Source organism: Cnephaeus nilssonii, assembly GCF_951640355.1.
Source record: "Cnephaeus nilssonii genome assembly, chromosome: 1".
In the NCBI taxonomy this organism is placed as follows: Eukaryota; Metazoa; Chordata; class Mammalia; order Chiroptera; family Vespertilionidae; genus Cnephaeus; species Cnephaeus nilssonii.
The window spans coordinates 50,354,626-50,372,618 of NC_137072.1; the positions used below are offsets into that span (position 1 = coordinate 50,354,626).

General features: G+C 38.9%; 1 protein-coding gene across 1 annotated transcript in view; it reads left to right on the forward strand.

The window, feature by feature from the left end:
- Positions 1-405: 405 nt before the first annotated feature.
- Positions 406-17,993, forward strand: part of EMCN (endomucin) — a 101,232-nt gene continuing 83,644 nt past the window's right edge. Inside the window, exon 1 of the mRNA XM_079772435.1 lies at positions 406-655. Within this exon, the coding sequence (XP_079628561.1) occupies positions 589-655 (67 nt within the window). The 5' untranslated portion in view covers positions 406-588. The remainder of the gene's footprint in view (positions 656-17,993) is intronic.

The window sequence follows — 17,993 nt, forward strand, 5'->3', positions numbered from 1 at the left end:
ACAGAGTATGCTCTTATTTAATAAGGTTTTGCACTTATCTTCAGGAGGCGGTCTTTGCTAATCTGGCTTTCAATTTGAAAAGAAAGAGGAAAAGTTGATTCTTTGTGGATTTTGCTCTGAAATTTAACGGTCCGCAGTTAAAGCCTCTTTATCCAAACTGAGTCACTCTTTAATGAGGTCCCTTTATAACCACCCCAAAACGCACTTTCAAAACAAAAGTTAGAAAGCTGTATGATCCATTCTCAAGAAAGATCTGTTTCTGTTCAAAACCCTTCCTGACCTTTTTGTTGAAGAAGAACAAAATAATGTAGTAACAAAAACACAAGTGGCTGCCAAAGGAAGAGAGAAAAAAAAAAAAGTTCCTGTAAGGGACTGAAACAATAAATCTCCTCTCTGCTGAACTCCCAAAGGGAGTGTGTGTGTTTCCTCCCGTTCTTTATCAGAGCCCCCGAAATAAGTAGGAATGGGCAGTGGCTGTTCACAGTCAGCACACCTTTTCCATTTGCTAATCAGGTCCTGCCAGGCTGGAAGGGAGTTGTCCCTGTCTGACACTGGAGCGAGGAGCCACTGCGACAATCCACAGGCACCATGAAACTGCTTCAAGTGACCGTCCTTTGCCTTCTGACCAGCGTTGGTAGCAGTGAAGACAACCAAGGTACCATTTTCTCTTATTCCTCTGACGGTGTGTATCAGATGTCCCTCGTAGGGGCTGTTAGCCTCAGTTTACCACCAGGGAGCTTCCCCTGAAACTTAGAGGCAGCGATTCATTTTCCTGAGTGAAATGTGTGGCTGTTGACTTGGAGTGCAGAGAGAAGGCTCTACAGAGAGAATGTTTGTGTTCACTGAAGGGGAATGTTTCCTCCTGCAGGGCCCTTGAAGTGTCGTTGATGGCATCATAAAGGTACTGGGAATATGGAATGACCTTTTTAGAGAATAAAAATCTGGGGAGTAAATGCTGGTTTAAAAGGGTCTCTTTTCAAACATGGGTCTAGAAATCACAAGCTTCTCATGTATGTGTGAAAGGCTATAATTGGAAATGTCGCATGGAAGATGCTGGCCTATATGTGCCCCTACTATATTAGGCTTTAATAAACTGAGAGGTTGAGTAAAGTTGTATAGGGAAATGAACTATAATACCTTGAGACTATGTGGTCGGTAAAGAGGAGATTTGTTTGATTAAAGTTTATAGATATTTGCTCCAGAAATATGCACGTACCTACACACAACATTCCACATAACATTTCAGGGGATTATTCATAAAAACCTTACCCACTGACTGTAGGTTTTGAAACTCAGATAACGCTTATCTATGTACCTACATAAGCTCTAAGTATATTAATGACCAGTTGCAAACAAATTATTACATTTTACTTGTAACCCTTTCAGAGGGATTCACGGTAGCAGTTAAATTTAATCAATATTTATTAGGCTTCTACCATGTTCTCAGCAGGGCAAGGAATGAAAAATGAGCAAGACCTTGTTCTTGCCCACAGTGGTGAATGTACTATTGGGATAAGTAAGCATGTAAGTCTAATACAAGACAGACTTAATACATGGCAAAACCAAAGTACAAACTATCATAGAAGAACACAGGTGGGAAAGATTGATTCTGAGGAGTCCTTAGGGGGTGGGGACACCTCCGTTCTAATTTAATTTTGCTAGTGCTCTTTTAAAAAGTTTGCTTCCGCCCTGACTGGTTTGGCTCAGTGGATAGAGCATCGGCCTGCGGACTGAAGGGTCCCCGATTCGATTCCAGTCAAGGGCATGTACCTTGGTTGCAGGCACATCCCCAGCGGGGGGTGTGCAGGAGGCAGGTGATCGATGTTTCTCTCTCATCGATGTTTCTAACTCTCTATCCCTCTCCTTTCCTCTCTGTAAAAAATCAATAATATATATATATTTTTAAAAGTTTGCTTCCTATAAAATTTGAATATCCAGTGATAATGTAGAAAGAAATAAGCACACTCCTTCTTGAAAAACTTGTATCATTAATTTCTCAACTATATTTGTAAATCACATATGATGGCTTACCATGCATCTTGAAGTTTTCAGGGTTAAGTTTCCATGACTATCAAGGCCATAAAATTGACTTGGAAGACTTGCTAAGAATCTGATTTCTTAAAATAAAGAATATTTATGAGGTGTCACAGAAATCAATGCACTCACACTCCCTTAGAAGTAACCCTTCAGTATGCACAGGAGGGATTAATAGGAATCCCAATGCCATGAAAAACACTCTCACACACAGGTGTCAGGCCAGTGCACTTTCTGAAAGGCTGGGTTGGGCTGCTGACCATTTTAGGTCTGTGAACATCAGTGAGGACACTACTTTCCTGGCATCATTAAATGCTGAATGAATTACATGTCTTTCTGAAAACAAAGTGGAATAGGATCAATAGAAGCAGCCTGCAAAATCCAGGCATTAGGAAGATGGAAAGGTAAAGGACAACCCAGAGATGACCTGGCAGATTTTTCTACCTGGTCATTTTTGGGAAAATACCAACCTCCGTTAGCTCACCGGTAATGAGCCTAATCTCTCTGTTAACGTGTCTTCTTTCTAATGAACTATTTACCCAAGTCAGATAATTTCCCTTTGGAGCCCAGACAACAGTTACATAATGACTATCTTCTTCAACCTCTGTCAACAAGCCAATCTGTTAACTTCCAGCGACTGTTTATAAAAACCACTCCATTTATCTTAGAAAAGAAAGCTCTAGCTTGGGAGCATAATTTGACCACCTGGGCGGTGCCTAAGAGTTGGAGAGATTTCCCCATCCACGTGTATGATTTTGTTGCACCTGGTTCTGCCCCTTTTATGTTTTCCTTCCCAGATACGGGGCAGGAAATGAAGCATTTCCTAAGCTGATTTAGTAGGGTCCCCGCCCCCCCTCAACCCCTGCAACCGGAAACACATTGATTTCAAAGCTCTATACGTTCCCCAAACTTAGAATGCTTAACATATTTCATTGGCAGAATTATTAGAGGTGAGGAGGGAAGTATTTTGTGTCTTAAATTCACAAGTTGTCAAGAAGATCCATGCTTTTCTGCACAGTAATTTATTTCTAAATAATGATCTTTTAGAGAAATTGCTTTCTTTTTCTTTCTGCCGCTTTTATCAACCTGAGATTTAAATAAATACAATATAGTCTTTTGTGCTCCTTGTGAAAATCAAAGGAATCTTTCTACATGGCAGTGAGTTACTTTCTATTACTTGGTTGATGGTCTAATATTTTACAATCTCCAATTTGGAAAGCTATTTTGTGAGATATGTATGGGAGGTTCCTGAAAAAGAACTGTCATTCTTTCCTGAGGTTTTCTAAATTATATTTCTGAACAGACCCCTACAGTGGCTTTAAGCCCCTTTGGCTTTTAAGTCTAGATCAATGAGCTTTTGACTATTGGGTCTGAGAGAAGTTAAATGAACAGGGATTCCAAGAAAAGGGAGGCCCTGGAAGCAATTGCCTCTTCAAGTGCCATTTGCTTTTTGAACTTTACACTAATTTAGGAAAGATTAAAATATTTTAGGCATTTGCAGGCAGGAACAAACATCACTTTATTAGTATCTGAAGAAGAATTTAATTGCTTGGAGAAATTCATTTGTTAGTGATTTAACATTCGATTTCATGAAAAAGAAATAGATCATACGCACTGAAAGGCCTACTATACTAAATGTTGAAGGTTTATAGAGATCAATCAGTCCTTGCCTTAGAAGTGTGTGTGGGGGGGGGGGGAGGAGGACCCAAATAATTATTAAGTTTGATTATACTTCAGGCCTTAAGTGGTAAATCAAGAGTTATATGGAGAATTCACAACTAGCTTAGTTTTGGGTGTAAGGACATCAAAAATGTCCTCATATAAAAGTGGAAATTATCATGAACTATGAAGCTTGAAAAATGAGGAGGTTCCAGATGAATGTAACTTCCTGAATAGGAATATTAAACATCAGTAGAGTCTAGACTAGCAATGTAAGGCAATTACAGGTTGGACATAGATAAATGTTGGGAAATGAGCTTAGAAATACAGCCTTAGCATATGTTGAATACCAGGATGAGAAATATTGACTCATATAGTTTATTAGTTTAGAACCTCTAAATGTGTTTGAGTGTGGGAATTACATGATTGGGTTATAAATTGGAAAGATTAATCTGTGAGCAGGATAGAGGTTGAGTATTGCAGTCAGGAAAGGTAAAAGTTCAAGAAAATAGTTCAAATGTTATTACAAGTCTAAGAGTCTGTCAATAAAATGAAAAGACGGGTCTCAGGAAAAGTTTTAAGGAAGTAGAAACTCTGATTTGACATGTTATTGACTGGCAATGAGGGAGAAAGTGACTGAGATGTACAGAGAGGGTCATTTTAATAATACAAGTAGGGAAATGGCTTGGGAGTAGACATAGGAAAAGATAGATGGTTTAGAGAGAAAAAATGATATATTTGATTTGAGACATAGTGAGTTTGAAATCCGAATAAGATGTTCAAATAGAGAAATCCAGTGGTAAATTGAAATTGTCTAGTAGGTAGTTGGAATGTCTCTGGAGCTGGAGGTGATAGTGAGGGAGTGAATTTTCTTTACTCTCAAATTTCAAGAATTTTTAATCATGCCCATTGTAAGATTAATAATATAGAGAAACAATTTATTTCTCTTCTGGATGCTCATATTTCTTAGTCTTATGGCACTTGTTTTCCAAATCTGTCATAGTTATTTGTGTCTATATCTTATCTCCTTTACCAGACTACAAGTGCTTTGAAAGTAAGGTACATATTTATTATTGTTTGTTTGTCTAGTAACAGTTCTAAACACATAAGGGTATAATTTGCTAAATGAATGCATAAATGAATGATATAGTTGTCCTCTTATTTTTTTATTTTTTATTTCTTCTTATCAGAGTGACTTATCAAATTACTGCCTAGTCTTTGGGAAAAGGTTATGGACAGGTATGAATAATAGAACATAAGATAGATACAAGTGGAATATTTTGATTCTTGGCTATGAAAGTAAGCATCAAATATAGGGAAAGGGGCTTCTTATAAAAGGCAAGTCAATTCCCAAATTTCAGCAGAAGAGATGATAGGGATAAATGGACAACCCAGTGCCAGATAATAGTAATTTATAAAAATCTGTAAGAAGGAACTGCTATGACTATAATCATTTTGAGGAAGAATATCTAAATAGAATTGACTCTACTTATTTTTCCTTTTAGAGCATCAGATACTTTATGTAACATTTTCATGTAGTTAGAATTATTCTAAACCAACTTTCCAAACATACAGAATGGCTTTCTATAAAAACAAAGTTCACAAAAAGAGAAGTTGGACAAAAGTTAAGTAAATACTATACATTATTAATTCCTGTATTACTTTAATTAATGTATGAGTTGCTTTAGTGATCATTTTACTTATAACTTCTGTTTAGCTTAATTACTCTCAACAGATCTTACCTAAAATGGGGGATCTATTACAAGAAGAGTGAACCAATATGGAAATAAACCCATTGGGAAAAGTATTCAGTCCTTGATCCATTTGTTTAGCATTCTTCACTACTTATGTTTGAATAGTCTCTACCTAAAGGTTGACATGATCATTCTAGAATTCTTTGGCAATTTTATCCTGCTGTTTGTAATTATTCAGATATTGAGAAAAAAACAATAAACAGTTGAGGGTCTCAGAAAAGTTTAATTTATGGGGTTATTACCCATTCTTTTCTTTTATTGATGAAGTTACATTTCAAGCCTTGGATAAATATTTTAACTTGTAAAGAATTACCTAATCCAAATAATTTAGATTCTTTTCTCAGTTATCATTTTCCAACTTCCTCTTCATCTTTGAGAACAAATTGAGATGAACATTGCTAAACAGTGATTGTCAAAGCAGGAATTTACTCTAAGGGACATTCAATTCCTGTGTAGTAAGTGTCTCTTTTCCTGTTACTGAATTCCTGTGAGTCATTATAGCACTATCAGGATAGGATCATAGTGCCTGTCCAGTGTTAGAAAAAGCTCTTTTAGTTAGCAAACAAGATCCTTTTGTACTGTTGCTCTCAATATCAACATCAGCATGGGAATCATTAGTAGCATTAATTACATCTAGAAAGGCCACTATATCGTACCTAAACTTCAGGCAATCATAAGAAAAACATTTCTCTAACATTGAATAGAAATTTTGTCTGTAGAATAATATATTCATAGAATAACCATACTAACTTCTAAATAGAAGCAACCACAATATTAAATATTAGACACCTATTGTGTTTTTCTCTATATTTTCTCTGGCTGTGTTTAGTCCAGCCATTGCTATGGCAACCCAGGATTTATTATTTTTCCTAATGGGAACATTTTGGTTTGGATGATAATGTCTGTATAGGTATAGATTAGTTACAGGTTCTCTGACATTCTAATTAATATGCACTGGCTTTCCTCATCTTTGCTTTAAAAAAAGCTTTAATCAATCTTTTGTTGCATAAGTTAAATAATATTCTAAGCAGGTTCTATTTTAAGGCAATCATTAGTCTGTAAGAGTCAATAATAAATTATATTGTGAGGTTAGTAGTCAAAAATGTCAATGTCATTGGCTTCATTCTTGGTATCCTGCTCATCTGAAATGTGAACTGCTTTTTAATCTTTTTAATGAGGCATATTCTGGCCTAAACCTAAATTAGTTGTATCAAACTTAACCCAAATAAGTATCATCACAATAGCTATTAACAGCTACCATTTATTGTGCCTGACACTTTACTTCCATCAAAACACGTCAAGTTCAGCTTTATTATTCTTATTTACTAATTAGGAAACATAGGTTTGGAGATTATATAAAGTTATACTAGGATGGTATGCCTTACAATGAAACCAAAGGACATTGTTCTTCAAAATCTTCCTCTACAATCCTAGACCCTTCCAATGTAATAAAACTACGATAGTTGAATTTTTCCAATAGAAAATAATAGGGATAGAGATTTACCCTTTGAATAATTCAGAAACCATTTCTCCCTCCCATGGCTGCTTTGGCCATCTAAACCAACAACTAATGTTTTTGGTGGGGACAGCTCCACATCCCCACCTGCTGCTCGGTGGAGTGGGCTTCTTGCGATATCCTGAGAAAAGGCCTTTTTCTGAGATTCGCATGATAGGATGAGTTATTGTAGAAAGCTTTATTTCTGTGGAGTTAAACCCCTGAGTTTCCAAGGCCCCATTTCCCTTTGCCCCACCACAGAAGAGTGTAACTGTGGCTTCAGCAGAGTTAGAATCAAAGCCAGTGTCCAGAAATTTGGCTTCATAGTTGAGCAGTGCCTAGTCCGGCATCAGGCTAACTTAAGTTTGTGTTCCCAGTTGCAGTCCATCAATCCATCACATATGGGGTCCACAAGGCCACATGGCTATGAAGGTGGGTGAATGCAAGAGAGCCAAGAGTGAGCCAAGAGCTAAGAGAAACAATTCCTTTATTTGGGGGATTATGTCTCCCCAAACTTTTGTGAACTTGGCAGTGGCCCTGCCCATTCTGGCCAATGATCTCTGTTCTCAGGTTTAATTGACAGGCACCTTTCTTAATTTGGCCAACTTTACTGTACATGTATCTATCTCCCCTTTGTTGAACCCCTTCCCCCAATAATCTGCAGGAAATGGGCTGGAGGTTCTCTGTGTAATGTGAAATTACAGCTTCTTGGTGAAGCTGCCGAGATGGCAATGCCTATAATATCTGGCTTTGCCTTTGCTCCTTACCTATTATTAATTACTAGCTTATTACAACAGTATCACTAAGGCAACATATCTATGAATGAATTTCTACTTAGTTATAACAGTTTTCTTAATGTTCTGAATTCAATTAATTCTTAAGGGATTGGTTGAAAGGCATTGTAGAGTTTTGCCTACCTACTCATTTGGGGTTCTAATATTAATGTCAGTGCAGTTAATATGGGACTTGGAGGAGAAGGAAAAAACCAAAGTGGAAATAACTATTAGTGAATTAATCACTTAGTGTCATATTTGCAATTTTTCTGGAGCCAAACTGTCTAGTTTCAAATCCCAGCTTTGTCACTCACTATTTGTGTATTCATGGAAAAGTTATATAAATTTTCCTCAGCTGTGAAATGGAGCTAGTACAGTCCCTATCTCATAGGAATATTGAGAAGATCACTTGAGGTAATGTACATAAAATGCTTAGGATAGTGTTAGGCATGTGGTAACTCAGTAAGTTTTCCTGAGTTTTAGAATTAGTCCTAGAGTTTATTATATCCCATTCCTTAGATTAATTTATTTCCAAGTTGATTCCAACACAGAAACAGCAAATCCTATCTAATAAAAGAGTAATATGCAAATTGACCATCACTCCAACACACAAGATGGCTGCCCCCATGTGGTCAAAAATGGCTGCCCCCATGTGGACACAAGATGGCCGCCACAAGATGGTCAGCAGGGAAGGGCAGTTGGGAGGGACCAGGCCTGAAAGGGAGGGCAGTTGGGGGAGATCAAGCCTGCAGGGGAGGGCAGTTAGGGGTAACCAGGCCGGCAGAGGAGGGAAGTTGGGGGTGACTGGGCCTGCAGGGAAAGTAAGTTGGGGGGGACCCAGAACTGCAGGGGAGAGCAGTTGGGGGGACCAGGCCTGCAGGGGAGGGCAGTTAGGGGCAAACAGGCTGGCAGGGGAGCAATTAGGCATCAATCAGGCTGGCAGGGGAGTGGTTAGGGGGTAATCAGGCTGGCAGGCAGAAGCGGTTAGGGGCAATCAGGAAGGCAGGCAGGTGAGCAGTTCGGAGCCAGCAATCCTGGATTGTGAGAGGGATGTCTGACTGCCCGTTTAGGCCTGATTCTACCAGTAGGATCGGGCCTAAACGGGCAGTCGGACATCCCTTGAGGGGTCCCAGATTGGAGAGGGTGCAGGCTGGGCTGAGGGACACCCCACCCCCGTGCACGAATTTCGTGCACCGGGCCTCTAGTATTTAAATAATTATAATGTGAATTCTCACAAAGTGAAAATCCAGCACATGAAATAATACAGGATACTAGGAAGATGATTGTCAAGTTACATTCTTAATCAAAATATATACAGGCACAATTTGACATATACAGACTGGTGTATTCTTTAGAATACCTTTCAGGTTAGTAAATTCTTCACTCACCGTGTAAACTAATCATTCAAATTAATAAGCAAAATTGTGTTTGCATTTAATGAGAACTCTTTTTATTCTGAGAATCATCAATAGTCTCAAATATTATTACCTATTTTAAAATATTAAACATTGCTTAATCTGATAGTTGGAAGATGTTAGTGAAAAAACCTGTCTTAATCTGACCAACTCTGAATCTAGCTTATTAATATGCTGAACTAGGTCAAGACACTAAGTATTTCTTAGCCCCATTTTTTCTCTACAAATGAAAACAATATTTGTTGAAACAGTATTGGTGTTACATGAAAACCTATTTTAGATGTTGGATAAGTTATAAATTACTATTAAAATACCAGTTGTTAATAAGCAAGCTAACAGTTAACTCACAGAATCAATGGATAACTTAGAAGGCATTTTATAAATGTGATAATTTTTCCTTATTGGCTGGGCCTTTAACTGCTAATCCACCATTGCTCTTTTACAATAATACCTTTACGTATTTTTTTTTATGGTTGGTACAAATTCAAATTGCCAACATATTCAATCGTGTTGAAATAATGCTTGAGTTATAAAAATCACACACACAAAACAAGGAAAAACATTTGTATAACACATTGAATTTATTTTAACTGAAGTGGGTAAATAAATTATTTTTTTGTATGAACTGTGAAATTGTCCTCCTAAGGCATTCAGCAAGTGTAAGGGCACAAACACCCAAAGTCTTGGACACTCTCTCTAGGGTACGGAGGCCACTCTTGAATGACATTTTTCCATGTGGTATTATTTGTATATAAATTGGAGAGATTTAGTGGTGAGAGGAATAGAAAAAAGACAGAGAGATACAGAGAGAGAAATTCATTGGCATCCAGAAAAAGATTGAAAGTAAGAAGGAGATTTTAAAAAATTGAGGTAGTGATAGAGACTGGAAGAAAGAGAGAGCCTCTCTGATAGGGTTAAATGGGAAGATCAAGAATGAGAAAGGGAGGGAGAACAATACAAAAGAGAGATGAGGGAGCACTCAATTGTCTAATGATTTGGGGGTATTCCCCGTAGACCCTCTAACCACTCTTACATGCCCAGTCCCCAATAGAGTTCTTTATTATTAAATCTCTTGCCAGTCCTTCAATTGTCCATCCATTTCATTTGCAGAATATTGTATATTTTCAAAGCACTTTCAATAATCAGTTATCTCATTGAATCCTTGCCATAGCCCAGGGGATTGGGCAGACTGGTGTTTGTGCTCATTATCGAAGGACGAAAGCCTGTCACAACTTTGTGACACAAGCCAGTAGCTCTTAATATTTATTACTCATAAGAATCACCTAAGATATCTGTTATATTTTCCCAGCGCTCAACCCCAGAGAACCCCAGAACCCCAGTAAAATCAAACCAAACCAAACCAAACCAAAACAAAACAAAACAAAAAAAACCTATGTTTCCAGCAATTCTTACAGATAATTTTTACACATTGGTACATTAACACACTCTGAGAGATCCTAGACTGGACTCAAGTTTACTGACTAGTCACCTGAGCCCTTTTGACTGGCCATACACACAAGAGGTGTTTACCTTTCAAGGGAAGTGTTGGAGTCTAGTGCTTTCAGATAAAATTTTCATATGAATTCAGTGGAATCTGTTTTTTTTTTTCTTTTTGCTTGTACTAGATTAGGATAATAGGAAACTATATTTCGCCAAGACAAATATTAGTTGAAGGAATCAAATCTCTCTAGGCACACAAACTTAAATTTCAGCTTTTTGGACCATGTATTCATGAGGATATACACTTCACTCCCTACTCATTATAAGACTTCATTGACTGCTTTCAGTTCTACCATTACTCTCCCTCCTGTTTAACACTGAAAGAATCTGGGCCTCTGCCCTATGGAGTTCTCAAGAAAATTAGCGGCCTTGAATAATTGAGTACTAGTATTTGATTAGGGAGTATTTCCATCAAAGATTCAAGTGGGGTCAGGATGTTTTTGACACTCCAAACAATTTATTCTGGTTCTCAGAGAACCAACTGTTAAGAGTCAAGGGAGTTTGAGAGGATAGGGAGGATTAAATAACTATCATTAATAAATAATTTGTGAACATAAAAGAAAATGAAAAAGCTGTGATATTATGAATTTGAGCTAAATATGCAGTAAAACTTCTAGTATTTGGTTTGGTTTGATTTTACTGGGGATCTGGGGATTTCTGGGGTTGAACTCTGGGAAAATGGCAAACTTTTATTTTGTGTTTCTTTTTGTTCATCAGTTTATTTTGTTTATTAGATTCCACGTATGATTAAGATAATGTGATGCTTGTCTTTCTCTGATTGACTTATTTCACTTGGCATAATACTCTCCAGGTCCTGTCAGGCTGTCTCAACGGGTAAGAGAGCCTTTTTTAATGCTGCATTGATCCAGAGACATAGAAGCATGGGACAGACTGTCAAATATCAGAGGGAAGGCGGGGTTGGGTGATGGGTGGAAAGAGATCAACCAAAGGACTTGTATGCATATATGCATAATCCATGGACACAGACAATAGGGTCGTGAAAGCCTGGGGTGGGGTATGAGGTGGGTTAGAAGGGATCAATGAGGGGGAAAGAGGGGCATATATAATACTTTGAACTAAATAAATAAATAAAAGAGCTTCTGCACAGCAAAGGAAATCAGCATCAAAATGAAAAGGGAACCCGCTATATGGGAGAACATAATTGCCAATGATACATCTGATAAAGAGTTCATTTCCAAAATATATAAAGTACTCATATAACTCAACAAAAAAACAACAACAACCAACAATCCAATTAAATAATGGGCAGAGGACCTAAATAGACACTTCTCTAAAGAGAACATACAGATGGCCAAGAGACACATGAAAATATGTTCAACATCACTAATCATCAGAGAGATACAAATTAAAACAACAATGAGGTATTACCTCACACCTGCCAAAATAGCTACCATCAACAAATCAATAAGGGACAAGTGCTGGTGAGGCTGTAGAGGAAAAGGAATCCTAGTGCACTGCTGGTGAGAATATGAACTAGTACAACCACTATGGAAAACAGTGTGGACTTTCCTCAAAAAATTAAAAATGAAATTGCCATTTGACCCAGTGATCCCACTTTTAGTAATATAATCTATGAAGCCTGAAACACCAGTCAGAAAGAATATATGCACCCCTATGTTCATAGCAGTGCAATTTACAGTAGCTAAATCTGGAAAGAGCCCAAGGGCCCATCAGTAGATGAGTGGATAAAAAAGCATTGTGTAATTGTACAATTACACAATGGAATACTATGCAGCTATAAAAAAAGAAGAATATCTTACCCTTTGAGACAGCATGGAGGGACCTGGAGAATTATTATGCTAAGCGAAATAAGCCAGTCAAGAAAGACAAATATCACATGATCTTACTCATATGTGGAATATAATGAACTAAATTAACCAACAAACAAAATTGATCCAGAGACATGGGAGCATTCAACAGACTGCCGAATCTCAGAGGAAAGGGGAGGAGGAAGAGATTAACCAAAGAATCCTATCTAATAATAGAGTAATATGCAAATTAACCATCACTCCGCGACAAAAATGGCGGCCCCCATAGCCACAAGATGGCTGTGCCCAGTCACCTCAGAGCGGGGAAAGCAGGGCATGGCGGCTTCTGGATCGCGGCAGCTGGGAAGCCCCAGGCCCTGCAGACAGAGCTGGGAAAGCAGGGCATGGCGGCTTCCTGATTGGGGCAGCTGGGAAGCCCCAGGCCCTGCAGACAGAGCTGGGAAAGCAGGGCATGGCGGCTTCCGGATCGCGGCAGCCAGGAAGCCCCAGGCCCTGCAGACAGAGCGGGGAAAGCAGGGCATGGCGGCTTCCGGATCGTGGGCAGCCGGGAAGCCCCAGGCCCTGCAGACAGAGCGGGGAAAGCAGGGCATGGCGGCTTCCGGATCACGCAGTCGGAAGCCCCAGGCCCTGTAGACAGAGCAGGGGAATAGCAGGGCATGGCGGCTTCTTGATCGCAGCAGCCGGGAAGCCCCAGGCCCTGCAGACAGAGCAGGGAGAACAGGGTATGGCGGCTTCTTGATCGCGGCAGCCGGGAAGCCCCAGGCCCTGCAGACAGAGCAGGGAGAACAGGGCATGACAGCTTCCTGATCGCTGCCTCAGGCCCTGCAGACAGAGCCCCGAGAGGAGGGCATGGCGGCTTCCTTAGCACTGCGGCAGAGGGGAAGCCCTAGGCCTGCAGACAGAGCCCATAGAGCAGGGCATGGTGGCTTTCTTAGAGCAGAGGTGGCAGGAACACCCCAGGTCCAGCAGACAGAGCCCAGAAAGCAGGGCTTGGGGGCTTCCTTAGCAAGATGACAGTGGTAACACCCCCAGGCCCTGCAGACAGAGCCCGGACAACAGGGCATTGGGGCTTTCTTAGTGTGTCTGTGTTGGCGAAGCCCCCAGGCCTGGCAGACAGAGCACACTGCAGGGCATTGGGGCTTCCTTTGCATGGCGCATGGCAGCAGCAGGCAGAGAGTAGACAGCAGGGCATGGGGACTTCATCTCCATGGCTGCAGGGAAACCTCCAGGCCCTGCAGAGAGCAGAGAACCATGGGGAGTGGGCCTAAGCCATCAGTAGGACAACCCTGAGAGCTCCTGGATTGTAGAGGGTGCAGGTTGGGCTGAGGGACCTCCGTGCACGAATTTCGTGCACCAGGCCTCTAGTTTATAATATATGCCTAACCTATGGACACAGATAGTAGTGTGGTGAAAGCCTGGGAAGGGGGTGGGATGGGGAGGAGGTGGTCAATACGGGGGAAAAAGAGGACATCTGTAATACTTTCAACAATAAAGATATATTTATGGAAAGAAAAAAGAAATGCATCAAGTCAAGAAAATCTTAGTAATTCTTGAAGGAGAAATGCAAGAAAGGAGAACTTGCTCTACCAGTTATCAAGACCCATATTAAAGATGTAGTAATAAAAATTGTCAACTTGATGCACGTTAAACACATTAGGCAATAGTAGCATTTATGTTATGTAGCTCAGTGGATAGAATATGGATCTTTGATGTAAAACAAAGATGGCACAACAGAGCAGTGAGAAAGCATTGGTCTTTTTAATAACTACGACTGGCACAATCAGATAGCCATTGGGAAAAAATTATATTGGATTCCTACATGACACTTCAAATAGCCAATTCCAGGTGAATCGTTTCCTAAGATGTAAACTTCAAAACATTAAGAACAAAATATAGGAAAGTATTCTTATTACTTTGTTGTAGAAAAATATACAAAATCACTAACCATAAAAGAAAAGACATATATTCTATTGTTTTGGAATTACTCTATTAAAAAAAGACACAGTAGTAAAAGTGAAAATAAAGCCACAAAATGGGAGAAAATATTGGACATGGATATAATGGACAAAAAACAACAACAAAAAACACCTCATCTAGAAATATATAGAAAAACTACAAATCAGTAAGGAAAATAAAAACAACCCAATCCAAAAAAAAGGCAGATTTAAATAGGTACTTCACTTTTACATTAGACATATATGTATGTTTATAGCAATATTTTAATAATATACAAAAATTAGTGACAGCTCAAATGTCTAGATTGCAAATTAATAAGCAAGTTATGGTTTATTCATTTAATTAACTGTGTACAGTGATAGTGAACAGACTAGAGTTTTAATCAACAAAATAAAAAAATCTTAAAATATAGTCATTTACAAAATACAAAAACTACCTACAATATATTCCATTTGCATTAAGTTAAAAACAGTCAAATCTAAGTTTGATTATATTTGGATGTGCACATAGATAGAAAATTTATAAAGCAGCAATTTCAACCCTTTTCATCTCATAGTACACATAAACTACTAAAATTCTGAGGCACACAAAAAATTATATTTTTTGCTGATCTGGAAGAAAATAGGTATAATTTTGATTCATTCTCACCAGATGGCTATTGTGTTGGCTGTTGTTTTTTGTTTGTTTGTTTGTTTTGTTTTTGTTGTTGTTTGTTTTATTTGACAATCTAAGGGAAAAGAGGTCAGTGCAAGAAAGGAGAACTTGCTCTACCAGTTATCAAGACCCTGTGACTAACTAGTCAGGTATTGCATGTTTTAAAAACTCTTGTAGCACTAGTTGAAAATCACTGCTCTAAAGAAACTATTACCATAAATTAGATCAGCTATGGGTAACCTCTAGTAGTGACAGAGGGATTTAACTCACAGAACATTCCCAAGGAGCTTCTGAATGGCTGGTAATATTCTATTTCTTAAACTGGGTCATAATTACATCAAATTCTGGCTATTATTTAGGCATTATATGTATATTTATATTTGTACGCTTTTCTATTCATATTACCTTTTATAGTTGTAACAAAAGCTGGGGGAAGTGAATAAAATGCAGATACAAGCATAAGAAACTTAAAAATTGAAGTTGAGATCTAGTAAAAGGGAAATAAACTGTCTTACTGAGTGAAAATGATAAGATAAAATGTGTCAAGTTTTTACGAATGACTAGTACACAACAGAGGCAGAATGTATTTAATCAGAAAATCTTAAGAAACACCAATAAAGCAAGCTATGGAGAGAAATGTCAGCAACCTTATGAAGCATTTTGTGACACAAAAATCTCTTTTTAGCAAACAAATCTCTATTGTCATTCATCATAAACTATTGCGAATTCTCCATCCCCTATGAAAAGGGAAGACCTACTGGACACTTTTAAGCTTTCATTTAGCTGTTATCAATTTCCTCTCAATCTCATTCTGCTATTCTCTTAGGTGGCACTCACTCTTATTCAGAGGAAGAAGCCTTTCATGTAAGACCTGCCTCTATTCAAGTTTGTCCCTTGTATTGTGGTAGCTTTCTCTAAGATGTTACTTCCTGGAATTTTAGCTGCCAAAGGCCTTCATCATCTTTAATTTGATATGCACTGGTTGATGTGTGAGTCTGTCCCAGGACACTAATGGCTGATCCCGAGGACTCATGGCTAGCAATGCGCCTCAAAAGCCCTGGTCTCCACCCTGTCCTCTTCATGAGACTGGAACCTACCTGCTGAAGTGCAAACTGAAGCTTGCTTGGTATGCTTTTTGGTGTTTAAGACAGGTTGTCATGAATGGAACGATGTTTAATTCTTTGAGGTCTTTAATTTCACTTCAACTTTCTCCAATCTCCAACTAATTGAGGATAAGAGAAGTACTTTAAAAATTTTTTCACCTTGCCGAAGCCGGTTTGGCTCAGTGGATGGAGCGTCGATCTGCGGACTGAGGGTCCCAGGTTCGATTCCGGTCAAGGGCATGTACATTGGTTGCGGGCACATCCCCGGTGGGGGCTGTGCAGGAGGCGGCTGGTCGATGTTTCTCTCTCATCGATGTTTCTAGCTCTCTATCCTTTCTCCCTTCCTCTCTGTTAAAAATCAATAAAATATATTTTTAAAAAAATTTTTTTTCACCTTGATAAAACATTTATTAAAAGCACTTATGTGCTTTCTTTACCATAGAATCATTTCAATATGGTAGCATGCCTGACTTTATGATTTAATATCAAGGATACCATATTTGTGTCTTAATTGAGAGTTTACAGAGTACCTATATGTTATCTCTACAAAACCCTGAAAGGTGGGCAAACTGGTATATGTTAACTATTTTAAATTTATGAATAGAGTTTTAAATACTTAAGAGAGCTTAATTAACAAAACATACTAATTGGATTAAATGTTTAAAGGGCCTCTGTTACTGCTAAATTTGCTATATTAATAAATAGAATAATAATATTTATAAACTAACTTAAGATTTAAGAAATATATTTTTATTATGTAAATTAAAATCACACACAACCTTACATTTAAGAACTTTAAGAGTATACTTGCAAAACATATATTAAATATTAGCATCATAAATGTAATATATATAACTGAATTAGATTGACAAGGGAAATAAAAATTAATTTTATGCCATCACCTAACACAGTATGTAATGCTTAGTACATACTAAGCATTCAGTTATGGTCTGTGTTAAATGAAGGAAAAGGACTCACTAAGTGTTCCATTGTGTGGTTTAAGAATTGTATATATAGGGATAGTCATTGCAGATGGAACTAATAAATAAGGCTTCATGCAGATGGCACAACTTCAGTTGAGTGTTAAAGAAAAATTATCTGTGTTCTCTAGGAGTTTCATTAAATAAAAAAGATGGAGGGAAAACATAAACAAAGTTACAGAGTAGGAGATAAACATGCCTTATTTAAGGGGTAGCAGAGAAACCCGCATAGATTCAGGTTATAAATAAAACTTTGATTTTATTCTAAATTTAGAGGCCCAGTGCATGAAATTCATGCACTGGGGGGGGGGGGGGGGGCGGGCAGGGGGAAGGGGAGGGGTCCCTCAGCCCACCCTGCACCCTCTCCAATCTGAGACCCCACAAGGATCAGGCCTACACCAGCAGTCGGACATCCTTCTTGCAATTTGGGACTGATGGCTCCTAACCACTCACCTGCCTGGCTGCCTGATTGCCCCTAACCACTCTGCCTGCCAGCCTGATACCTCCCTAACCACTCCCCTGCCTGCCTGATTGACACCTAACTGCTCCCCTGCCAGCCTGATCACCCCCAACACCCCTGTAGGCCTGGTCGCCCCCAACTGCCCTCCCCTGCAGGCCTGGTTCCCCCGAACTGCCCTCCCCTACAGGCCATCTTGTGACAATGTGGGGCCAGCTATCTTGTGATGATGTGGGGACAGACACCTTGTGATGACGTGGGGGTGGCCATCTTGTGACGGCATGGGGCAGCCATCTTGTGATGCGAGGGCATGAGGGTCAATTTGCATATTACCTCTTTATTGTATAGAACACAGACATTCACTTTCAATCTAATCACCTCTGTGCTTCAAACTAATCAAACAAATTGTAAACTTGGGAGAGC